Below are 27,038 nucleotides of genomic sequence, written 5' to 3'. Positions count from 1 at the left end.
TCATGTCCATTACTGCTATAAGTCAGGGAAAGGTGTTAGAGCATTTCACATGCTGAAATCACTGGTTAATATGTATTTGGGGTGAAAAATTACAAATCATAAATAACCTGTTTAGTGTTCCTGTGTCATGTACAACTTCTTGTGGACATTCACAACAGTGCAACCATGGGCAGCAAACAGTGTGCTGTTCCTGCTGCTGCCATTACTGGCAAGTAGTCCGATGCTGCTCCTGGCCCTATCTACAGTACAAGGAGCCACTTGCAGACCTCAGATTTTGGAAGGGGATGCGGCCGGAGGCCAGCAGAAAAAATAATGCCAATTGCACATAGGTTTAAAACCAGGTCTTGGGAGGGATACAGCGTCTCGACAGATGGAGCTGTGTGGAGAGAGGCCATATCCCGTAGCCATGGCAAACTATAGGGGCGGTCCGGTTTTGCACCAAGTGCATCTGTGGAAGACCTGCCGCAAGAAAATTAACATCATTAAGGGGTAAGTACAATTCTTCTACATGTAAGCATTGTGTTTATAATTGATAACACAATATCGTTCATAGCAAGCAAATTACCTTTCCCATTCTCATACTGACTCCCCACCTCGAGAGCATCCCCAGTGAAGGTACTGAACATGTCTCTGCTCCAAATTTCAAGTCTCACACAAAGACTGCACCCCACAGAGCTTCGCCAAATGTAAAATCCTTATTCAAAAAAATGGTGGACACACTGTCAACCCTTCAGCATGGACCACCTTTCCCTAACACGCTATCTTTGCGATTCAGCCCAATAGGTGAAATGCAGTAGGTACAGGTGGTCCACACTGGAAGATTGACAGCATGTCTACCATTTTCCGTATATAGAATTACATTTGGTGAGGGTCCGTGGTTTGCAGACTTTGTGTAAGACTTGATAATACAATATGTTGCTTCTATGAAAATCAAATCTCATTAATTTGAATTGTTGTTTCATTTTCCAAGTGACCCTACAATATCTATACCCTAAACTACATTTATGTGCAGCTCAAGCTAGTAAGCACAACGAATTGATACATATTTTGTGCACAAATATATAACTAATAGGTCAGTTTATTTAAATAAAAATGTGATAATGTTGTGGCATTAATATTTCAAAAGTTGTCAGATATGTGCATTCATATGGGATTAAAACTGTTTTGGAAAATGAATTTGCAACCAGAAGGACCCCACCTATTTACAAGCAGGAAGGTCTACTAAACAAACACCCATTAGTACTTTGTAAGATCTTACTCAACATGTTATACTTGACTTTCACAATGTATTTATAAAACTTGAGTCCGTACTTAGATTTGTTCACATAATCTGCAGATTATTTACTAAATTGGAATGCAATTGTAAACCCTGTCTTTTGTCTTTCTGTGTTGCAGTGAAATAGTTTGTGACCCTTACTTGCATTATGAAGGGAGGGGGCAAAAGGAGATTACTTTCTTCCAATGTGGAGGATATATTTAAAGATCGTCCAGGTTAGTGGTATCATTTCTTGTGCGTAAAGTGGGTCTAGATATGCGCCTAGTTTTGTCAGGACCATATCAGTTATAATTATGTGGTTTGTTTGCAGAAATCACTAGGCAAATGAGAAGGAGAGACCACATCTTAATTCTCCTTTTCAGTTGCAGCTAGTAGGTACTTGTTACATGTGCACTATAACTTTTTTTTGTAGACTGTAATGCAGAACCCGGTCCATGGCCGTGTCATATATTTACACCTGTCAAATATTTACATTTTAATACAGGCAAGACAATCTTATATATTTGTTTGGTTACATGCTATCTAATTTTTTTATGGGAGACAATTTTATAGAGGTGACTGGAAAACAAGGATGAAACACCCTAAATTGTCATTCAGCTACAGCATTTGAATGAGCTATACCTACTGGGGTAAATGGAATAGCATTTGCCACTCTTTTAAAAAAGGGACAAAATAAAGCACAATTACGCACTCTTACCAGATATACAAGACAACTATGAATTATAAACTAACTTAATTGATGCATAATTTTTCTCTCACTGAAACATGTCATTTCACTTGTTGTGAAACTGTTTTTGTATTTTTGAGAAGCACTTCTTTTAGCGTGGGGTCTTGTAAGGCCTCATTCACACGAGAAAAGGCCAGCATGTACAGCTCCGTGCTGCGTGCACGGCCGTATCAGGCAGCTCCCGGGAGGGACATGTGCTGTGTGTGATTAGTATGCAGCCCCCGTCCTTCTCTTTGGGAGTATGCCACCCTATGCTCACCACAAGTGCAGGTCGGTGCAGCTGTCCATACTCGTACGCTGACGGGATGGATCCTGTCTGCGTCCGAGCCGGGACACCGCCGTGTACTCCCATAGAGAAGGACGGGGGCTGCATACTTAGCACACGCAGAACCTGTCCTACCCTGGAGCTGCCCGATACGGCCGTGCACGCAGCACAGAGCTGTATGTGCCGGCCTTTTCTCATGTATAGGCAAAAGTTTTCTAATAGTATAGGCAAATGTTTGTAAATAATTCCTTGTAAAGTTTCATATTTATTGTTAATTTATCTGTCACCATTTCAGCATAATATATCTGTCTTGAAATCTTTCTAATTATTTATAATTAGCTAAATTGGAAGTTGGCACAGTGAAATAATTTTCATAAGCCTCATTAATCAGCCTCTCCTAATAATCCTTAATAATGGCTTCCAGTAGTTCACTTCATAAAGATATTATCATAATCCTTAGTACACAGTTTCGCCTGAGTCTGTGAAATTGGCTAAAGGAAATGCTTTTTATTTTCCAATTATTATATTGGCTTAATTGCATACTTGGAGAACTGGAAAAGAGAGAGACATTATCTTTAGCTAATTAGACAGGCTGAGTCAAAACTGTGCTGAATATGATTATACTGAACAAAGTGAAAGGCTTCCTGGAAAAGAAGATTGGTTTAATGAAAAATGATTATCAAGAGAGGGATAATTATATATGTCACTTTTTCAAGGAAATATAACAATCAGTATGAAGTTATACAAGGAATTATTAACAAACATTTTCTGTAGTATCTCAAGACCCCAAAAAAGTGTTGCCCGAAAATGTCAAAAACTTTTGATTTTTTTTTTTTTTAATAAATGACTTTTGTTTAGAGTGTAGTGTTTTTATTTAATTTGACTTTTTATTATTATTATGAATGTGTAGGGGTAATAACACTACCCCTTACTCTTTCATGGGGGGCACCAGATGCAGATAAGCCCTTCTGCCTGCAGACTCCCACAACCACCGGGGCATTGTTGGTGGGAAAAGGCCCTTGTCATGATCAATATAGGGACAATGTTTTTTCCTCATATCGAGGGCATGTGGCCTAGTATGGTGGAGGGGGGGGGTGCATGCTTGTCCCTCCCTTTCCTGCTCTGCCAGGCTGCTGCTTGGATCAAGGGTCTGGTAAGGAATTTTAGGGGGGACTCCACACTTTTTTTTTGCTTTTGAGGTCCCCCCTAAAATTCCTACTAGACCTAAAGGGTCTGGCATGAATTGGGGGGGTGACCCCATACTTTTTTTTATTTTTATTATTATTGTTGTTTTTGTGGACTGGCAAAAGTAAAGAAAAATTTCATTTTTTTGCCTAATGTTGCTGCAAAATTTGTTAACAATCATCTATGCAAAATTAATGAAAAGTTTGGATTTGTCCGAATCGGAATCCCAGAACAAATTGAGTTTCGGACCTGAATTCCGAAAAATCCAATCCAAAACAAAACAACCAGAATTATTTTGCCGGCGCACATGTCTATGATCATATGGTTAAGCAAAGATACAATAGGGGCATTGCATACTTTGGACCAATGTAAATCTCCCCCCTGCATAATCTAAAAATGATGATATTGACATGTTTGTGTTTGTTTGTTTTATTATTTATTTACAGTTCACACTGCCGCAAGTCTCGCATAGGTAACAATAACATGTAATCCTACTCCTGCAACCTTCTGGTAAATCCATGTCATGTCCATGGAAGCATCAGCTTCCACACACTGTTGGAGGAACAATCTGGTGCCACATTATCAGGGTGTCTGCTACAAGCACAAATAAGCGACAGCTGCCTCCCAATTACATAAGAAAGGAAGATGGTGGCATGGGACCCACATCAGCAGATTGCATCACAATAACACTGGGTTTGCTGGGCATGGACGTATGTTCATTGACGATAACCCAGCAAAAAAGGTAAGAGGAGACTGAAAATCACTGAACATGGGGGAGGGTGGGGGGATGCTCCTCTTTAGCATAGCTTATGTAACAAGCCTATGCATATATACAGTATAATGCTAATCCACATTCCATCACTAGTTGGCATTAGTTGTGTTGAATGCATAATATAAAATGCATGCTAATGCTTCATACAAAGTGCTTATATAACTCAAGACCTCAGGGAGTGCATATATCCAGTGAGTTTTACATTTAAGAATGGAACTATGAAAGTTCCTGCTATGTGGATGTGATCAAGAGCAACAAATCTCATCACAGGCGCTGCAGTGCTACGTGTCTGCTAATAGGTGTAGTTAGTTTCCAGAACTCCATTAAGCATAGATAATCCTAAAAGTGGCTGTAAAACTGCCGCCTCATCTTTCCAACATAAAATGCTTCACAATGACATTGTAAAAGTTATACACTAGTACCTTGGTTCTCAACTGGCGGGTCAGCTTGAGGTGGGGTGGGCTGGAGCTATGGCTGCCAGGGAGCTCCATGCATACCTGCATTGCTTTACAACTCCCTCGCACGCCCTGTAGAGGTGCCTGGACCGGAGTGACATTAAATTCTGGCTCCCGGCAACTCTACATGGCGCACAAGAGAGTTGCACAAGCAATGCACATATGGATGGAGCTCTGTCACAGCACAGCAGCCCACACTGGACCCCAGGATGGGGATTTACTCCAGTTCTCGTAAGGTAGGGAGACTGAGGGGATCTTAAAAAAAATAAAAAATGTTTTGGGAGTGTGTATGTGTGTGTGAGATTGTGTGTGAGATTGTGTCTGTGGTTGTGTGCATCTGTCAATGTTTTTGAGGGCCCGTTCACACTAGTACAGTGTATTAATTGAACAGTCCTGTGCAATTAACGCACTGTACCACGCAATCGCACTTACTACGTGTTCTGGTGCGGGAGGTGCACCTCCTGCCCACAGTTCAATCGCCCGCAATGCCGTGCGTTTCATTGCAGTGCAACTTGTGTCATGACTTAATGACCAAGGACAAATGTGGGTCCTGGGGTTACACAGGTTGAGAACCACTGCACTAGTAGACTGATGCAAAGTGTTTGGGTTTTAGAACCAAACCATTTGGAAGAATTAAATTGGCATCTTCATTGACCCAAGGGTATGGGCTACAAGAACCACATCTAAAAGTGTCCCTCTATATGCAGGGGACACCTTTTAGATGCACCTATATAGTGACTTTTAAATAGTTTATCTAGTATAGAGATGGAGATTTTGAAAGCTAGCTCCGATCAGTCTTGTGTGTCATCACTGGTAAGAAGATACTAATATTTGTGCAACAACTGTTGAACCTGGTAGTGGTATTGAGAAAAATGTGTAATAATTCTGGTTGTTTCCTGTTGTTAAGGTATTTTAGGTATAAATAAGCACCTTTCTCTTATAACCTTTTTCATTTGGTGGTAGGCGCTTTTCAAAAGGTTTTCTCTGCATTATTCTGTCCCTTAGTGCCATAGTTTCAAAACTCAGCATGTAAGAGAATGCAAAGTGATTCTTCTCGCCTCCTCCCTGTGCTGCGGATTAGGTCTCCTTTTGGTCCACTGCATGGCTGAATTATGAATAATTGTGGTTTTTTTTTTTTATTATGAAATTATTAAAAATATAGCATATGTAAAAAATATTTGTTAACATTTGTTGATATGATATTGTAGCTCACCGGTTCTAAACCTGTGGGTCGCAACTCACTGTTGAGGGGGTCACAGCATCCACTTCTACTGCGCTAGGTGAGAGGCTCCTCAGCCTCCTCCTAGCGCAGCAGTGTCAGTCAGCTGGAGGACAGCAAAGGCTGTGAATATAAAAGTGCTGCTATACACACTCCCTGGCCGCTACAGCGACATCTAGTGGCTGGGTAGTATGTACAGCAGGACTTTTCTATTCACAGCCGCTGCTGTCCTCCTGCCTCCCATACAATGTGAGCTCTGCAGGAGGCGGGCGTCTAAGCAATGCTGGGGCTGAGAAGGCTGCATGATGACAGAGCAGGCAAGCAGGTAACAGGGGCTGGGGAAGGTCTTGTATTCTTGTGAGTGTGGTTCTATTTTTAGTCCCAAGTCCAGCGCCTTACTAATTCTGGAGTCCAGCGCTCTGTTGGGGGTCACCACAACTTGGCAAATGTTACCAAGGGGTCCCGGCCCTAGAAAGGTTGAGGTTGATAAACCTCTACCTCCTGGAGTTATGCCCATTTCACCACCATAATAATAATTCTGTTATATTTAATGAATGATCAACGCATGAATTTGATTGGGACATGGTGCTTTAATAATCCAGTAAGCCCTGTATACCTCTTTAGTACTTTATCATTTTTAGACAAATCTACCTAGGCTGCCTGATGCATTTTCCAAATTTTGTTGACTAAATGTAAATTGGAAAAAATAGGATGGAGTGCTTTAGTTCCTAGAACTGAGATTGAATGCCAAAAGTTGATGCACTCGGCATTTTTACCCACCAAATACTAAAGCTTAGCTTTTATTTCTAAGCATACACATTTTATTTTATTTTTTTCTTTGATTTCCCCATATATCTGCAAACTCACAAAACTATGGAGTGTTTATATCAAAAAAATAACAAACACATTCGTCCTGTAAAACTGCATGTACATCTGTTCTGTGTGAAAGGGGCAAAACCAAATTGTATTAGTATATTTTCTTTCATGCTTAAATGTAAGATTGGGAAAATACACAATTATGGCCACTGGATGGAGCTGAGTATCATGGTGGTATTTTCCTGAAACACTTTATTTATTTACATTTGACCGGATATACTGGTCAATACTGGATATACAGAAGATATACTGGTAACTTTCATTTTGCTCCCATTCGCTCAGAATTAATGTACATGCAGTTTTGCGGAAGAATAGGCCATGCATTTTTTTTTTATAAATACACCCCACAGTGTTCCCTATAATGGGGGTGGTGCAATACATTGATATGCTGCATTGGCAGTATCTCTTCGTAAAACTGCATTCTCTCTCTTTATCTCAAAAAATTATCCGGGCTTATCAGCTCTTTCCGTTCAGGGCTACTGTCTTCCCAGTCACTGCTGTGCAGGTGTAAACATGTTACGTCAGTTCATTTGTAACTGCGGTGCGAGAAAAAATGGATGCCCCACCATGCGTGCAAAGGTACAACAATCAACAGTGCTCATTACAGTGAGATGCTCATTGAAGAGCTGAATCCTTAAGTTTGGATTAAACGCAGAGGACTGCTATCCAAGGGCGTTGTGCTCTTGCATGACAATGCACATCTGCACACCTCTGCTCACACTGATGACACTCTCCAAAAACTTTGTTTTGAAGTGATCTAGCTCGTTTCTCGCAGCTCAGCCAAACATTTTTAATGAGGGAATACGAAAGGTAGTTGACAGATGGACAAAGTGTATTGAAAAGCAAGGAGATTATGTCAAAAAATTATGTATTTGTCTTTTCTAAAAGTTGATTAAAAAAAATTCTGCAGCCAGAGTGCGGATAATTTTTGACTCGTAGATATATATAATTTATATATTACTACAATCTTTTATTTCTTCCTCTCAATTTCTTTACAAGTGTGAATTATTTATCTCCTCCTCTCTTTTCCACCTACTCCTCTCTCTTACCATAAATATAATCTTATTTCTGATTTTTGCATCTCTTTTGCTCTTCTAACATAGAATCCTATGACTTTCTTTTCTATTTGGTTTGTTTTTTTCTCGATCTTGCTTGCAGGCTTTTTCTTAATAATATTCTCTGGCACAAACAAAATCAAATTATCAAAGTAATGAGGTTCACTGGGTGGAACACTTACATATTTTGATTTGGTTTGTGATGGGAGTTGTGCCATATTTGAAGAAGGATATAAATACTGAGAAATGGCAAGAGGGTAAGACAGAAAGACAAGAAATATAAAAGCAGTTGGCATACATAAGAAAGGAGAAAGAAGACCATTGGTTTTACATTGTGTCTAGGTGGCAGGTAACAGTATGGATTGGTATGCCACATATCTCCTCATCTTTATCTTCTGTATGTCTTTTATTATTCTGAAATTCATGACCATTTTAAGTCACCACTTCAGAGATGATTGGAGGATCTACAGCCGAATGATAAACAAATAAGATACATTTTTGGTAAGGGTTAAGTTACTTGAATGCAGTTTTAAGATTTAACTCCTAGGTATAGTGTCACTTTACATGTCACTTTAAGTTCTGAAATGTATGGAAGCACCCTGCCTGCCTGCCTTTCCAGGGCTGTTATTTTTCCATCAAACAGATATTTTCCCTCTCTGGATGATCTACTGCTCTGGGACCATCAGTTACTAACTGGTATGTATGTTTAGGTTGAGTATTCCAAACTTTGCTATCTCTTCGACAGAGAAAAGTAGCACAACATGGTGTCATGTAGAAAGAAATTGCATTCCCAATCAGACAGTTAAAACCTGATGAGGATGGTGTGCTGTGGAGTCCATAAATCTCAGCAATTTCTAACAGCAACTGAAGCTATTTAGTAAAGTGCAAAGGCTAGGCAGCAAACAGTTTAATTGTCTCTATTTTGATATTTTGTACATGACTTAATTAATGAACAGGTAGTCCCCGGGTTACAAACAAGATACAGACTGTAGGTTTGTTCTTAAGTTTCTGGGACAATTGGATTTTGAACATTTTGGGCTGTTCTGGAAACGAGGATTGGTGATAAACCTTCAGTGGAGACACCTTTTTCCCATGATAACTCTTACAGGAGTGAATTTCCCTTCTTAGGGGTAGATTTCCTCTCACTTCCTGTTGTCCCAAGGACAGGAAGTGAGATTATATCTTTCTAATGAGGATACAAACAGCAGTAAAAACCTCACAGTGACGCAGAAGAAGAGGCGGAGATCCCTAGTCTGCACCAGATCCAAAAAGGCGAGCACTCCTCGTCAGCACGAGCACTGACTGCCTGTATAATGTTTTGGTCAATTCTATTTGATTTTCCAAGTATACATGCATGTATAGTATTTTCTTGGCTCACCGTGTCCTGTTAGGAGAGATTTTGACTTACTTCATGGCTCCAGGTCAATGGAAATCTCCCCAAGTCAGGGTTTTTCTCCCTTTCAACAGTTGTCGCAGGAACAAGTATTCCCTTTGGAAGATTTACTATTCCTTCATATTCTGCTGACCACTGAAAAATTATGAGAAGAGAAATCTAACCAGTAGGAATGCAAACCGCAATAAAGATTTGACATGGGTTCAAACCCTTCCACACTAAACTAAACCAAAAAATATATTTGAGCTATACATACACTTTCATATATTGTGTGTCTATGGCACTTAAAGCAGACCTTTACCCCCCTTTGGCAAAAAATTACCTCAGCATGCAGCTCTGCATGCTCATATGAAATCATCTTACATTCATTAGTTAAATATATTTTCATTTTTCTTACAATTTCTTTTTTTCGACTTCCTTGTTCTCTTTGGCAAAAGTGATGTAATGTGCCCAAGCATTGCATCCTGGGAAGGTTACATCAGCAGTAGACATGTGCGATTCGTTTCATTCCGAATCACAATTCGGATGAATTTTCGGAAATTAGGAGATTCGGATGCTTCCATCTAAGCATTCGTTTTAGCTTACAGCTAAAACGAATGCAAACGAATCCGAATTCCCGAAATTCGTTAGCGGTAGTCCGGTCGAAATGTAGTTTATTGGACGAAATTTAGTTTGCACTGGGATATGCAAAGAATAAAAAGCCTGCAATTATCTATTAGTATCTGTTTGTAGATTGTTATTGGTAAACATTTCTCAAGGTGTCTTTGTTGTTATTTTGTAGATATTGGTAAAGTTCCTCTTTAATTTACAAGAATGTTGGCAGTGCTTAAAAGTGCTTGTTGGCAGTGCTTAAAAGAGAGAGGACCACTTCCTATATGCTTGCCTACACCCTGTGTATAATTGTTTAAGGCAGTTATCCTCATATCTGATAGAAGAGAGGGAAGGGTGTAACCCTGACCTAGAAGCTATATTAGCAGTTGTGGGTGGAATAGGTGCCAAATTATGATGGAGGAATAGGATCTCAAGACCTATCCTGGCCCATGGATTAGATAAACATGTGAAGTCTCCTTTCACTTTTCTACAGCTAAAAGACAAGTATGGACCAGTTTACAGTCTGTACCTGGGGCCTAGACCTGGAATTGTCCTATGTGGATACAACACTGTAAAGGAAGCATTGATTGACCAAAATGAAGCATTTGGAGATAGAGGAGACTATCCTGTGTTCTTGAACTTCATAGGTGAACATGGTGAGATAATTTTGCATTCTTTTCTCTTCTGAAAATGAATTTCATGTGATTATATATGATTGGCCTGAAGGCAGCCATAGACAGAGATCTATAATAGTCCCATCATGGATCACTAGATGGGCCACTCATAGAGCAGCATGCGTATCACTACTAAATGAAGAAAAAAACATCACAAAAGGATAATATGATATAATTTACCTTAAGTTGTAAAAAACATGCACATACTGGAAAAACAAAAACACTTAACTTCAGGGAAGCACATTTTCCCATGCTGAGGGCTGCTCTTGGAGACTTTGACTGGGAGGGAATATTTTCATCAAAAAACACAGAACAAAAATGGGAATGTTTCAAAACAATTGTTCACAAACATACTGCAAAATATATTCCTGTAAGCAATAAGTTTAAAAGACTGAAAAGAAAACCCATCCAATGTTTAAAAAAGCCATAAAGAATAAGAAAAGGACGTTTAAAATATATATTCTTTGTAGCTTTCAAATGACAAGTGTTCCTTCATTTTTACAACAAAATATGTAAAAAGGAAATAAAGATCGCAAAGATTCATAACGAACAACAGGTTGCAAAAGAGCGCAACACAAACTCCAAAAAATTATTTAAATATATTAACCACCTGCTGTCCGGCCTTTGTAATGAAACAGCCGGACAGCGGCTTCTTGAATGCGGGTGGGCGTTTTTAAACGTCCTATCCCGCCCCGCTCGTGCCCGCCGCCTAGCGGGAAATCAGCCTGGAATGTAAAGAGCCAGCTATGGCTGTTTACATACAAGCATTCGGGCGTCTGTAGAGACGCCCAATCGCTTGTAATATGCGTGCGGGTGTGCGCCCCCCTCCGCTGCTTGTAATACTCGTGCGGGTGTGCGCCCCCTGCGCTGCTGGTGATCCCGTGCTCTGCTGTGCCCGGTGTGAGCCCTGGACGGGCACAGCAGCTCTGCGGCCGGAGATCAGTACACAAGCTATGTTTGATCTCCTCCTCTTCAGAATGCAGGAAGTCATGTGTATTACATCACTTCCGCATTCCTCTGTCACTCTCCGGTACAGAAACCGGAGAGAAGCTGGTGAAGCAGGTTTTGGCTTCATCAGCTTCTCTGGGGGTCCCTAGGTGACATTAGGGGTCTTAGAGACCCCTGATGTCTCCATAAAGAGGACCTGTCACTGAAAATTGGCTATCACACAGGGCTTGTTAGCCCCCTATGTGATAGCAATACAGTTAAGTGGAAAAAAAAGGTTTAAAAGAATTAGTTACAAAAAATATTTAAAAATTAAAAGTCACATATAAAGGTAATAAAACAAATGTAAGTCCCCGCCCCCCACATACACATGCAAACATGCGTCGAGTGCGCCTACGTGCGGAAACGACGATTGCATCCATTACGCCGCACATGTTAAATATCGCTGCAAACATCGCAGTGAGAGCAATCATTCTAGGGCCGTCAATCACTGATAACACTAACCTGATGAGCGGTAAAAGCTTTTAAAGCGTCGCCTATGGCCAATTTTGGAAATGGTAGTTATTGCGAGTTCGCGGGCGCACGCAATTTTAAAGCTTAACATCTTTGGTGTCTATTTACTCAACGTGACCCCATCTTTTATATTTTGCCAATAATTTGGGTAATAATAAATGTTTTATAACATAACGTAGGGAAAACTTTTTTTGTCAAAATTTTCGGTACTTTTTTCATTAGTAAAAATTAGTAAAAATTACTTCATTAGTAATAGTAAAAAATAAAAACCCCAGTGGTGATTACCACCAAAAGAAAGCTCTATCTGTCCCCAAAAATGGTGTAAAATGAATTTCAGTACAGCATTCCATGACAGAATAAATGTCAGTCAAAGTACCGCAGTGCTGAATACTGAAAAATGGCCTGGACAGGAAGGGGATGTAAACACCCCGGTCAGCAAGTGGATAATAGTAAAAAAAAATCAGGTCTGAGCATGTAGGCCCCTTAAAAAATAACTCAGAGTTGGTAACTGGGGACAAAGAGAAGGCAAATCTATGAAATACTTTCTTCAGCTCTGTGCACACCAAGGAACAGGATGTAATTCAAGTCCATAATGGGGAGAGCAGTGCCATACCCTCAACTGAACAACAATGGCTGACTATTGATATGATCCTGAAACAGTTAGACAATTAAGGTGAACAAAGCACCTGCACCGGATGGCTTACACCCACGTGTCCTCAAAGAATTGAGCTGTGTGATTTCAAAGCCATTGTATCTAATTTTTAGATGCTCTCTAATGACTAGCTTGGTACCAATGGACTGGCGCAAGGCCAATATGGTGCCTATATGTAAAAAGGGATCAAATTCACAAAAGGCAGAAGTTGTCAAACAAACCTACTTTCTTTTTATAAGGAAGTGAGTAATAAATTGGACAGAGGAATGGCTGTAGATATAGGGTATACTTGGACTTTACAAAAGTGTTTGACACAGTTCCCCACATACGGCTAATGTATAAGTTAAGGTCAGTAGGTATAGAGCATTCCATCTGTAATTGGATAGAAAACTGGCTTAAAGACTCAGAGAGCGGTGATCAATGATTCCTACTCTGAATGGTCTGAGGTTGTTAGTGGTGTCCCCCAAGGTTCAGTGTTGGGCCCCCTTACTGTTGATCTATTTATAAATGATGTAAAGTTGGGGATTAAAAGTAACAGCATACCTGTTTTTGAGTAATGGGGTAATGGAGGCGGAGCTTTGTAACTCTGTTAAAGGGGTGACCAGCACATGGGGGATGGGGGGCGGGGGGGTTTGTATATGTTGGTCCTAGGAAATGGGCCTATTGTATTTGATATATTGTTTTGAATATATGTATCTCTTTGGGCATAATTGTATGACAAACCCTTGAAGACATATTGGGGGGGAAAAAAATGCAATAAAATATGTTTTAAAAAAAAAAAAGTACTATTTCTGTGTTTGCAGATGACTCCAAGTTATATAGTGGAATACAGTCCTTACAGGATGTCTCTAACCTACAAGCAGATCTGAATGCACTGTGTGATTGGGCATCTATTTGGCAAATGAGGTTTAATGTTGATAAATGTAAAGTTATGCACTTGGGGACTAAAAACATGCATGCGTCATACACTCCCCCGCCTCTGGGGGGGACCCGGACGCCATACAGTTAGAGCAGTGAAAATGTGGAATAGACTCCCCCAGGAGCTAGTTCTAGCTCGCTCAGTTAACTGCTTTAAAACCAATCTCGATGTATTCCTAAATGCACAGAATATTACTGGATATTGAGTTCATATATATACATATACATATATATTCAGCACCAGAAATTGTTGATCCAGGGAATATCTGATTGCCTTATGGGATCAGGAAGGCATTTGTTTCCCCCTGTTGAACCATGCTTTATAGGGGATTTTTTTTGCCTTCCTCTGGATCAACAGTGGGTAACTGTGGGCATAGCGTTCTGTTTTAGGGTTTTCTTCTTTTTTTTTTTTTTCTTATCTCTATAGGTTGAACTCGATGGACATGTGTCTTTTTTAACCTGACTAACTATGTAACTGAGGATCTCCTAATTCAGCTAAATTTCTGACGACCTACTGGCTTCCCATATTTTTTTGTGGGTTCTAGTCATAAGATGCCCTCACTAGAGATCCCAGTTCTCAGTTAGTTCATAGAGGGAGAGAAGTCTTATTCCTGCTGCTGCAGTCTTCATAATGTAACCATAATGAAAATAAAAAATCAGGCAAAGTGAGACATCCCATAACAAAGGATGGGATAACAAAGGTCTTACTGGCAGATTCAAAGCTTCTGTGGGATTTTCACAGTCAGCTTCTAAATATCAGTTTTAGTGGGAACAGGATTATCATAAGGCACGCTAGGCATTAGCCTTATATGACAACAGACACTACTACTGACGTCTCCTTACAATATGCTTGCTATAGTGCTGCACAGATCTGTAGCTTGAACAGCATCCTAGGTGAGATACAGGCTGTGTGCTCATCTTTAAGCTTTTAATTGGAAGTTGAGACTGTGCAATCAGAAGCAATGATTCACATTCAGGTTTCATCCTATTTTCCTTGAGATAATTTCCCACTGCAAAATAAAGCTTAGGAAACTATTGGATTGAATAACCATTTCATAGCTTCAAATAACAAGGGTACATATAGAGCAAGCAAAGTATAGAGCATTCAAGGGGCTACTAAAATGGTAAAGGAAACAAAAGGAAACAAAAGGGAACAGAGCGCCACCTCCGTGTGTAAAATAGTTGATTACAATAAATAAAACAAGGGATAAAAGTACTCACAAACAAACGTTTTCATCAGGCTTTAACAACAAACGAGAGGCCACACTGTCTGATGACCCAACATGGTAGCCCCCCGACTATGTAACACGGTAGTATCCGGTCACATCACCGACCGCAGTCAGCCAAGATTGACGCGTTTCAGGGGCAAGCCCCCTTCCTCAGAATTCTCTGTTCCCTTTTGTTTTCTATGTCCGTGGTGGAAGCCCCAGAGCCTTGGATAAGCAGCCCCTCAAGTCTGTGTAAAAAAAACTGTGATAAACTGTTGAAAACTTTGAGTGAGCAACAGCAAGTGGATTGTCCAGCTGGCAGCCATTAGCGCCAAGAGCTAAAGAAAACTTTTTGTCTTTTAAAATGGTAAAGGGTTTAAATCTCTTTGGCTGCATTCCCACCTAGGCAATAGCGACTGCACCTTTTTTTGCATGCGTCAGATGCGCGTCAATTAAGTCACACATTTTTGCGTACACATTGATGTAAATGGACAACTGCGTGTAAAACGCGATCAAAAAATATTGTGTCGCATATTTGCAAGAATTTCCTATTGAGTCTATGGGAACAAAACGCTCTGTAATCTGCCAAAAAGAAGCTTGCGACAAAATGCTTAGTTGTGAACAGGGGCCATAGGAATGAATGAGATTTCTTGTTTTTATTTCGCGTTTTTATGTGCAACAAAACACTTCACGCGCCTTAGGGTAAAATGTAGCTATATTAGTTACATATCAATAAAAGGGTCTGTGGACAAATTAATGTAATGCCTTGAAACCTATATAATGTAATTTTCGCTGTCCGTGGTGCTGAACCAACAAGCTCTATAACAGTATAAGGGATTCAACCACAGTGCTTTTTTTAAAGGAAGCAATAATGGTTTTGGGTCAATACATTCATATTTTACCAATAAATATTTAAAACAGCGTGCACCCATAACCCGGGTGTTACAGAGCTTATAAAATTGCAGCACTAGTTCTTTGCTTTCAGACTGTTTCTCTTTAATTGGAAATCTGTTCAGAGCCATACATGACAAGAAAAAAAAGGAGCAAGGGGGGTGTAGGGGGATAAGTGGCTAATCTAACATATCCAACTGCTTGTATGCAGCTAGAGTTGGAGCTGGGAGCAGTTCTATAAAACAGACTCTTTTTCTACAGGACAGTTAGGAATAGCCTGATAAATATGTAAAATGAAGACCACAGCTCCACCTGTTGGCTGAAAAAAGATTTGAAATATTCATATGTCAGTACTCTTAACATGGTAACAATGTTTCCACGTATACAGTATGATAAACCTATGGGTGAAGCTTAGGCTCTGAACCAACAGATCTTGACATAATTCTGGATCTAGGCTGGATTTTAATAGAGATATACTCTGCTTCCTCTTTCATAAGAACATTTGGCTCCCACAAATATCTTAAACCTGAATTTTTTTTCTCTAACAGACCTTTGCTTTACCAATGGGGAGAGATGGAAGTCACTTCGACGCTTCGCTTTGGTTACACTGAGGAACTTTGGAATGGGGAAAAGGAGTGTGGAGGAGCGGATACAAGAGGAGGCTATGTTCCTCATAAAAGAGTTTAAAAAGATAAATGGTACGTCCATTGCATAAAGTACTGTGCAAACCTTTTAGGCTGGTGTAAAAAAAAATGTTGTAAAGTAAGAATGCTTTCAGAAATAAAAGTGTTAATAATGTATTTTTATAAATTAGCAAAATGGAAAGTAAATGAACAGAAGAGAAAATCAAATCAATATTTGGTTTGACCACCCTTTGCCTTCAAAACAGTTCCAGTTCTTCTAGCTACACTTGCACACAAATCTTTCTGTCTCTTCATGTAATCCCAGACAGACACGATGATGTTGAGATCAGGGCTCTGTGGGGGCCAAACCATCACTCCAGGACTCCTTGCCCTTCTTTACTCTGAAGATACAGTATTTTGCGCTCCATAAGGTGCACCGGTACATAGGACGCAGGCAGTTTCTGTCACAGTTTCTGTGACAGAAGCTGCAGTAAGTGACTGCTGAGACAGGTGGCGCTGTGTTTTCAGCGCTGCTGTCTCAGTGATCACACAGAGCAGACGAAGAACGGATGTTCTTCGTCTGCTCTAGGGGGCTCTATGGTGAGCTCCTATCCGCTCCTCTGGGGGACCTGGAAACCACGGCTTCCATTGCAGCGGCTTCCATTGCACGTTTAGCTCTGCTTTAGCACAAAAGCACAAAAACTAAGTACAAAAAAAACTAGGGATTCGCCCCATAAGACGCACCCACATTTTCCCCCGCCTTTTGGGGGGGGGGGGAGTGCGTCTTAGGGTAGTTCTTTTTGTCATTGGCTGTATGTTTGGGGTCATTGTTCTGCTGCAGAATACATTTGGGGCCAATCACACGCCTCCCTGATGGTATGGCATGATGCATAAGTATCTGCTTGTATTTCTTAGCATTGAGGACACCATTGATCCTGACCAAATCTCCAACTCCATTTGCACAAATGCAGCCCCAAACTTGCAAGGAACCTCCACCACGCTTCACTGTTGTCTGCAGACACCCATTATTGTACCGCTCTCCAGCCCTTCAGCAAACAAACTGCCTCCTGTTACAGCCAAATATTTCACATTTTGACTCATCAGTTCAGAGCCCCTGCTGCCATTTTTCTGCACCCGTTTCAATGTTTTTCTGCACAGCTGAGTTGCTTAGCCTTGTTTCATGGCTGTTTGGCCACAATTTTTCCATGGAGACCACTTCTACCCAGACTTCTGCAGACAGTAGATGGGTGTACCTGGGTCCCGCTGTTTTCCCCCAGTTCAGTGCTGATGGCACTGCTGGACATCTTCCGATGTTGAAGGAAAGTAAGCATGATGTGTCTTTCATCTGCTGCATTAACCTCCCTGGCGGTATGATTCTTAATTTTTGTCATGTCATTTTTCGGTCTATTTTTTTTCGAATGTTTTTCGTCTTTGTCGTTTTTTTCTTAATTTATTTTTTTAAATATCCCGCCGGTTCCGCCCCCTGCGACGCGTACGCTCGCAAGCGACGGAGCCTGGAAGCCGGCATCGGCCGCAGAACACAGCGCAGCTCGAGGGACAAGGTAAGTAAATGCTATGCAGCTTTTCCGAGTGTAGCTCGGGGGTTACCGCTTATGGTATGGAAAAGTAACCCCGAGCTACACTCGGGAATACCGCCAGGGAGGTTAAGTTTCCTTGGCCTACCACTGCGCCTACAGTCCTCATCATTGCCCATTGCTTTGTGCTTCTTCAAAAGAGCTTGAACAGCACATCTTGAAACCCAAGTGTGCTTTGAAATCTTTGCCTGGGAGAGACCTTGCTTATGCAGTATAACTACATTGTGCCTTGTTGCTGTGATCAGTCTTGCCGTGGTGTTTGACCTGTGATGTGAAACTGTGTTCCACAACCTCACCTAAGGCTGGGCACACACCTTACAACCATCGCAAGACTTTTGTCTTGCGATGGTTGTGAGGTACTTAAAAAAACATACGATCTGCCTATCTTGCATAGGCAGATCGTACTTGCGATAGTCCGATGACCGCAATGCCAAACGGGCAGTGGGCGCTTGCGCACACCGGCCCGTACGGCTTTTATCGTACGAACATGCCACAAACCCGCCGAACATCGTACGATGCTTGGCGGGTTTTCGAACATGTCCGTAAGTTAAAAGTCGTGCGACCTTACAGTAGTGGAGGTCGAACGGCTTCCACACACCTTACGATAATCGTACGATCGCGGGATTTCCCGCGATTATCGTGCGATTATCGTAAGGTGCGTGGGGACCATTAGTTTGGCTGTTCCTCACTCAGTTTTAGACCTCCTACGCAGCTGTTTCTGTTTCAGTTAATGTTAGTGTTTTAACCTACATATGAAATTGATGATCATTAGCACCTGCTTGGTATAATTGTTAGTCATAGACCTGACTCTATTCCTACAAAATCCCTGACTTTGTGCACGTGTAAGAATTGATGCTGGTTTGAAGCCAAAGGGTAGTCATACCAAATATTGATTAGATTCTTTTCTGTTCACTCACTTTGCTTTTTGTAAATTGATAAAAAATAAACAATAAAAATTATATATTTTTGAAATCCCTGAGGGGCGGGCTTCCGATGACCGCAATGCTGAACGGGCAGTGTGTGCGTGCGCACACCGGCCCGTTCGGCATTTGTCTTCCGAGCACCGTTCTAACCAGCCGAGAATCGTACGATTCCCGGCTGGTTTTCGAACATGCTGGTTCGACAGAAGACGTGCGACCGTACAGTAGAAACGGTCACACGTCTCCGTTCACACTTCTCGATTATCGGACGAAAAACCGATCGCATACGATTATCGTACGATAATCGTGCAGTGTATGGGCACCTTTAGAAAGGTTGCAGGCCCGAACAAGGAGGGTGCAGTCAATGAGGGGATGGATGGGCTTTAAAGTTTATAAGGGCAAAGACATTTAAGAGATGACTAAGGGATATATAGTTTGCAGTTTGAGCACCCTGGGTTACTAATGGAATGATGTGAATAGTGAACATATACATCATAAGAAACTAATGAATGTGTCACTAAACAGGGAAAATAAATAACACTGACGTGCATGACTTTTTAATTTTTTTACATAGGGACTCCAGTGAATCCCACCAAATACTTGGCTCAAACAGTCTGCAATGTGATCTGTTCTATTGTATTTGGCAGTCGGTTTAATTATGAAGACAAAAGACTGTTGGCTGTAACTGAGAGTATTTACAACAACTTCCTTATTATGAGCGGCACCTGGGGGACGGTGAGTATTGAGAGGAAGATTTTATAGTCCTCAATCAGATGGACAATTAAAATGGGTAGTGTGAACATAATCAAAAAAACTTGTCAAAAGATTGCTAAGTGTTAACATAATAAGCAATGCGTGGGACACATTTGATCATTATTTTATCTATGGGTTGCTGACCTCATAATCCACTGACCTTGCTATTGGTGGTCTTACACTGAAACACAATTACAAGGGAAAGAAGGGGAAAGCTGCAGAAGACACTACAGCTTATGGACCAAGGTGTGACATAGAAGCCCACCAACAGTGTTGACCTGCTTGGGGATCAGATACCACCTAGTTTATTTTTCACACCTCTATTAAGGTTCTTAGACAGTCTTAATTTGCCTTAATGCATTGGGTATAACTCCTGGAGTATGCGGAAGTGATGTAGGTATGCCTTTCCTGACATGTGTTACTCAGATGAATTGTAAAATGTCTTCAACATCTGAATTCCAGACAAACAGCAAATTTGACACTGCTCTACCACACTACACAACACTGCCGGGCAGGTCTGAAGAGCTGATTGCTCTCTGATGTAGTTCAGTAACACTTACTTGCAGGTCCTGTTCCTCCCCCAGTCTATGACTGGGCAGTAAAAGGGGAAGTATTAGACTAATGTACTCAACTCTCTGTCACTCTGCTCATTCCTCCAATTTGCATGTGGTTTGTACTGCAGCACCATTGACTGTCTCCTTGTGCTGCTCCTCCCTCCCCTTGTCTGTGTTCTGATGTACAGTACAGTAATACCAAGTTAAATTCAGATTCTTGCACTGTTTGCATTTAACAAATATATAAAGAGTGTATGATTGATTATAGAGCTGCATTGATCTGTGTTAATAGCAGCCTAGAGCAGAGGTAGGAAAGCTCCAGTCCTCCAGCTGTGGTGCAGCTTCAAATCCCATTAGATATTGCAAGATTCTGGCAGCCACAGGCCTGACTCCCAGAAGCAGATGGCATGATGGAAATTGTAGTTTCACCACAGCTGGAGGGCTGGAGTTTGCCTATAACTGGCTTATAGTTTAGCTTTAAGTTTACTAAATAAATCTGATTGAATTTGACTAACTACTTGACCTGGATAAATGAAAACCTTCACATGTACTTACATTTTTTTTCCAAAACATTTATATAAATTCATAATATTTGTTTATTAAAGGAGAAATATTGGGAGAGTAAAATGTATTCTTCCCAACGTGGGACACTGCAGCTGTCACACATGGGCTCTAAAGATCAAGAACCAAGTGATCACAAACCACTGATTGCTCAGCTTATGGCAGAGAGCAATGCAGAGAGCAATGACTGTCATTCACCGCAAGGACTCCCCCCTCCCCTCTGTTCCTCTAATGCTTTTTGGTGGGACAGACAGGGGAGGGGGCCGTCATAGGTGTACCTGCCTAGAGAGGCAGAGCCAGCTGTCAATCAGGCAGTAGGGTGGATCCCAACAATATTGTTGGATCTTTCCTGGCCACAGAGCGGCTCTGCGGTGTCAGCATATAGTGCACAGTAGCCCGCTATATGATTACTTTAGGTCACAGGAGTACACTAGTAAATGTCCTCCTGTAACCCAAAAGAGAACTATAACCAAAAAAAAAGGTTTGGCTATAGTTCTCTTTGAGCTTTCAATTGATAATTTTCTCACACACATTCCAAAAAAGAAAAATTGTAGACTCACGAATGTCTAGCACTATTCAGGGAATCGATATTCTCGGTCACTACAATATAGCACCTCTATTAAATATGCTACCAGACCTTGAGCACAAGCCTTTTATTCTCAAAGACCCTAGAGGGTTGTCTTGTGTTTGGTGGAACTGTTTATGGTTTTCTCTGATCACTCTTTAATGTTTCATTTCTTCTTTTATTACTTTATGTTTTGACAACACAGCTATACAACATGTATCCAAACCTCATGGAATATGTGCCAGGTCCACACAAGAAAATCGGGAAGTATTTTAATATGATCTATGACATGTCAGCCGAAAGCATTAAACAACACGAGGAGACTCTGGATCCTGAAAATCCTCGTGACTACATTGACTGTTTCCTCATGAAGATCGAAGAGGTAATCACAAACCCAGACTTATCTTCAGACCAAGAAGGGAGGCTTCTTATTTGTTTGTGACTCCATTGTATATAAACCCAGCCTTTCTCAACCAGGGTGCCTTGTGGCTTCCTCAGAGGTGCCTTCAAATCTTTGCATCATTCCTTTGCACTGTGTAGGAAAGCCTCTAATATGAAAGCAGGGGGCTACTGATATAAAGTGAAGAACCCAATTTTTTGTGGTTTTGCATGGGGTCACCCCTTAAATCCATAGCAAACTGGTAAGGGTCTGGTATAGATTTTGGAAGGGCCAACGATATTGTTTTACATTTTCGACTGGAGGGCCAGATTTTGCATAGTTTTAAAGGGTGATCTGACTAAAAAAAGGTTTAGAATGTATTAACCTCACTGAATGCAATTAGGAGCAGACATTTCTTCTACATTTGTTGAAAGCTAAAGTGTTACTACAGGAGTCAAATTCTAAAAATGCATTCAGATACCCTAACTAATAACAAAAACATACAAAAACATAACATATTTGTGTATCACTCGGATGTAGATCATCAAATCATCTCTGAATTGGTGCTGACACTGTCCTTCCTTCTGGAGGGGGACTGCAATTCCCCATGGTCCCTATGTGTGTATATTACTCCAAGCTCGCTCCCGTGATGGACTACAATCTCTGTATTGAGTGAGCTTGGAGTGTGACTATCTCAGCACCAGTTCAGAGATAATTAGAGGATCTACAGCTGAGTGACACACAAATAAGATACATTGTTGTTAATAGTTAATATAGTTGAACACATTTTTTTACATTTAGCTCCTAGGTTTAGTGTCATTTTAATCCAGCAATTGATGATGGGGTACAGGCTCTGACGTAATTAAAAGAATGTAAGGAGGAGCAGAAAAGAAAAAAAAAACATAAATGTTGTGCTGCACTTTCCATTAAGCCAGCCTATTTGTGTTCAAGGGGCTACTAAGTATACCAATGCACCACAACATAGCCTAAAACAGACATGACCCATTTTTTAACACAGTGCACCGCAAGGCATGGAATTTGACAAATGTCTGTTGCTTTCTTATAGCCCTCTGGTTGTGCTTACTGAGAATGGACAAACAGTCCCGTCCCTTCTCCCCCATCCCAGCCGTGGCATTACTGGTGTGGCTATGACATCTGAGCTTGTATCAACTGAAATCGAAAGATAGCACAAGCCTGGGGGCGCAGGTAGTAAAAATTCGGCACTGCTCACTCCAACAATTCTTTTTTTTTTAGTTTTGGAAAGCCAGGGAGAACAGGTTATTGTTTATATTGAACACAATATATTATTTATGCAAAGCTATATATATACTGTATATATTACTTTAACATATTGAAACTCTTTTTACATGTGAAGGAAAAGGATAATCCAGGCACCGCCTTTTATGCTAAAGCATTGGCCAGATCAATTCAAAATCTGCTTTTTGGAGGGACAGAGACAGTCAGCACTAACCTGAGATATGGATTCCTGGTGCTCATGAAATACCCAGAGGTGGCAGGTGAGTTCCCAATTCATCCTAAAACCTATAATTTAACCTGTGAGGATGTAAATATGAGCACTGCTATGGCTGAAATTCTTTTTAAGAGCTCAGATAGCTCTTATGATGATCCTGGCCTTACTACCTAGTGAGTCCCAAATCTGGAACAAGAATACAGCCAGTGAAGTCTATACAATCTGAACTCCGAAGAGACATCTGTGGCATCACTGAGAAATTAAGATCTGAGTGTGAGAGTGGCTGCGTAATTTAGCAAAATACAATGGGCTGGGCTGACATGTATTACAGAGATGTCCTGCCTTTGCCAAACTTTGAAGATAACTTAATTTGTATGAGGCATGTGATACATGAAACAGTTTAATGACTGGCTGAAAATAACTCTAACCCAGAAGAATGAATCTTAATTGGCAGGATTTAACTGGTGGCACTTGTGATCATAACAATGGTTTCCCTATACAACCCAAACCATCGCCTTTTTAAAATACAAAACCTTTAAGACTAATTCTTACCTGTCTGCTCTGGTGTGGTAATGTGCATTATGTTAATGAAGCCCATTAATTTTGTAGGGGCTGCCAACACCCCAGAATAGACAGCAAATAAAAGGCTGAGGTATTTTTTTTTCCTGACGCAGTACACCACAATGTATGGCTGTGTTTTACCATGTTTTCTGGTGCACTGCAATGCAAAACGCATTGGGGTGCCATTAAAAAATGATCAACACTGCAATGCACCAATGCATATAACGTGAGCTGCTAGAATGATGGAATACTATTGTAACCGATGCCATAGACTATGATTGTATTCTAAGGCCACACACCCCCTCTTGAAATAAATGTGAAATTTTGACACATTCATGGAGCTCAGAATGCCACAACAAATATATTCAGTTTTCATTACTTCCATATTGTTTCCTGGTCCAGGGAAAATGCAAGAAGAGATTGACCGCGTTGTTGGAAGAGACCGATTGCCATCCATTGCTGACCGAAGCAAAATGCCCTATACAGAGGCCGCAATCTATGAGCTTATTCGATTTTGTGATGTGCTGCCAGTCAGTCTTCCTCGATGTACATCCAGAGACACCTTTTTCAAAGGATACTCAATCCCGAAGGTAAGAGAGCACCAGTCCTACAAGACAAAAGGAATATCTATAGCAGTGGTAGGCTATGTAGGAACCGGTACAAAAATGTTTTTGACCCCTTTAAGTATTAACACAGAAAAGTCCAACTTCCACAAATGTATTGTAGCCTTACCTATCTAGAGCTTTAGTATCTAGATTTAACCAGCAGTGCCACCCCCTAGCCAAATATGGTGGCGTAGAGAGACCATAAAAACCTTCAACCATGAAAATTGCATTAAGCTAACTAGCTTACCAAAAGATATGGTTTGGATGCTTGATGTAAAAATGATCTAAAAATCTAGTGTTTGTTCTCACTATGATTGCAGGCCATATACTATTGGGGTGGGCCCTCCTAAATGGGTAAGAAACAGATACTTTGGTCACATCTGTTGCATACACATTGTGTGTACAGAGACTTAAAGTGTTTTTAAACCTTTCAATAAAAAAGAAAATCTTACCTGTTAATATTTTGCTGCTCTTTTCTTTGTGCAGGCTTTTAACTAAGGTAGCATGGTGTCCTTCTTTCTCCTCCTCATTCTGTTTTTAGCACAGCAGTCACAATAGGAGTCCTTTGAAAACAGAGATTAAGTAGAATTTGCCACCTGCTGACTAGTATTGCACATAAAAAAAAATAAGGATTTATATACACGTTACTTTTAGGTGGTAAAGTGTAACGTCCTTTTATATTTTGTGTTTAGGGAACATATGTCATCCCACTCCTGGCCTCTGTCCATTACGATCCAAGTTATTACAAAGATCCATACCAATTTAACCCAAACAATTTTCTGGATGACAATGGTGTTTTTAAGAAGAGTGATGCCCACATGCCGTTTGGTGCTGGTAATTATTATTTTAATTTGTAACTTGTGATTTTATCTTTCTGCAAATGCATGTATAATGCCAGTGTATAGAATACTTGCAATCTGCTGTATAGTAAAACTCAGACTTGGAAAGAAGGAAGGGCAAGGGCAGCACTAGGAGCCAACCAAGTGTATTGCATGCAAATGGGCGCATAATAACCAAGCAGATAGAAGGGAATAGTAAAGTGTGCAGAAGGATGAGCTCATCCTTCTACTGCTGCTTGCTCACTGATTGTAGGGGGGAGAGGACACCGCTGTATCTCCTCTACATTCTATAACTGTAAAACAGAAAGCGGTATCATCCACCTGGCTGTGCTATGTGGAGGTGCTGTGGAAATCTCAGGACTGAAATACAGAAACCTTATGCAGATAGAGTCTGTATGATGTTCTCTCATCTAAAATTTGACTCCAATTTCAGAAATTCCAAAACACAAAAATGTTCCAAGTCAACTGATGTAAAAGCAGTCAACTAAGGATAATAACAAATATATCTGCTGTGTTGCCAATTAAATAAGGAAGCAAACATTCATGAGTTATCTAATGTCTCCTCATTGTTAGTAAAACCTTGTTTTGTCTTGGTTAGGTAAAAGGATATGCCCTGGAGAAAGCTTGGGACGGATGGAACTTTTCCTCTATTTTACTTCTTTGCTTCAGAATTTCAACTTCAAACCAGTCATTCCTAAGGAACAGATAGACCTCACGCCTACAGGAAGTGGACTAGGCAACGTGCCACCAGAATATGAGTGTTGCATAATACCTCGCTAACCATCAGTTGACCTATACTTAAAGTTTTGTTGTCGAACAGGGATTCAGTAGCATAATTTAAAGCCCATCTTTGGGCAAAACAAACCCTCACCCAATCCCTTCCATTACACCCACCCATATACATTTATTCTTTTTTTTATTAAAACAAAAACTTCTTAGACTATTTCTTGTAATGGAGACCAGGGATCTGCCACTAAAGTCCAGTACCACCGGTTTGGTTGTTGCCCCTTGCATGTGATGTCATGACGCTGCCATCGCTGGAAGTCTTTGGAGCCCAATAAGCTACCCACCAATGGACTCTTCTAACAGCCAACATTCACATCACCAGGGCAAAACATGGGCACCTTAAGACAGACCATTCAACACTATAGACCAGGAGAGAGAAGACCTGGGAACTGCCACATTTAGGTAAGCAATTGGGGCTTTTAGGAAGAATAATTTTTTTTTACTTAAAAAAGTGGGTGAGGTGTGATAGTTTTTTTTTATTTTGAATCTAAATTAGAGATCATCATTAATATGACAAAGCAAATAAGTTTTTTTTTTAAATGGTGCTTTAGATATACTTCCCAATTTGAAGCAGCAGAGCACTTCCAGACATATGACACTGACCAGGCACGCTCTGTTCTTCTAACCTCACAGGAGCCTATCAGGAGTTTTTACATAATCGGAGCTATAACCCGCCCATTTCTAGTTACTGGATTACAATAATGATGCCATCATGGGGTAAGGTCTAGTAACAGGAAGATCCTCCTGGTAATAGCCTGCACCTCCACTAATATGGTGGCTGCCTTGCAGTCTAAATGCACTGTTGATCAAATATAAAAGTGGCCGTTCCCCACCACTGCTTTGGGCAAAAGAGTAACTTCAGAATTCCTACTGTCAGTGCTCTATCACTCACAACTGACTTCTCTCATTTGGCTGAAGGACTATGTTTCCTGAGTTTGTTTGTTTTTAAGGCCTAAATCTGATCATAAGTAACAATTTAAACCACTTGTAGAAAATCAGGGTCAGGTGTTCAATGAGACTAACTTGAGGCTAAAACATCAAAAAGTGCCTTTGTTCAGACTATCCCCATACACAAGACATATGCAATGAGATTGAGCATAACTTTATCTTTTTCCAAACAATGTTTCATTTAGACTGCAGATCTGGACAAGGGGTGTGAGAAATATTTTTCTCAATGATCATGGGTGTGCACATTTATATGGGTATGATAT

At 40.7% G+C, this 27,038-nt stretch overlaps 1 protein-coding gene across 1 annotated transcript; it reads left to right on the top strand.

Annotated features, from left to right (window-relative positions):
* Positions 1 to 1,424: 1,424 nt before the first annotated feature.
* On the top strand, positions 1,425 to 25,833 carry LOC108802358 (cytochrome P450 2F2-like). Its single transcript, XM_018574222.1, has 9 exons — positions 1,425 to 1,491; positions 10,273 to 10,470; positions 16,164 to 16,313; positions 19,328 to 19,488; positions 21,392 to 21,568; positions 22,941 to 23,082; positions 24,000 to 24,187; positions 24,895 to 25,036; positions 25,640 to 25,833. Exons 1-9 carry the CDS (start codon positions 1,425 to 1,427, stop codon positions 25,819 to 25,821), a joined length of 1,407 nt encoding a protein of 468 aa, XP_018429724.1. The 3' UTR covers positions 25,822 to 25,833.
* Positions 25,834 to 27,038: the final 1,205 nt, after the last annotated feature.

The sequence above is a fragment of the Nanorana parkeri genome, unplaced genomic scaffold (genome assembly GCF_000935625.1).
Source record: "Nanorana parkeri isolate BGI_ZX_2015 unplaced genomic scaffold, ASM93562v1 scaffold2825, whole genome shotgun sequence".
In the NCBI taxonomy this organism is placed as follows: Eukaryota; Metazoa; Chordata; class Amphibia; order Anura; family Dicroglossidae; genus Nanorana; species Nanorana parkeri.
The sequence above is the reverse complement of the archived record's forward strand: the minus strand, read 5'-3'. Positions and strand labels throughout refer to the sequence as shown.

Bases quoted from the DNA above. Each gene is read 5' to 3' on its own strand.
- LOC108802358 (XM_018574222.1), top strand. From the start codon at position 1,425: ATGAAGGGAGGGGGCAAAAGGAGATTACTTTCTTCCAATGTGGAGGAT. The intron at 10,471-16,163 runs GTGAGATAATTT...TTTCTCTAACAG, and splicing joins GAACTTCATAGGTGAACATG to ACCTTTGCTTTACCAATGGG. The intron at 19,489-21,391 runs GTGAGTATTGAG...TTGACAACACAG, and splicing joins TGAGCGGCACCTGGGGGACG to CTATACAACATGTATCCAAA.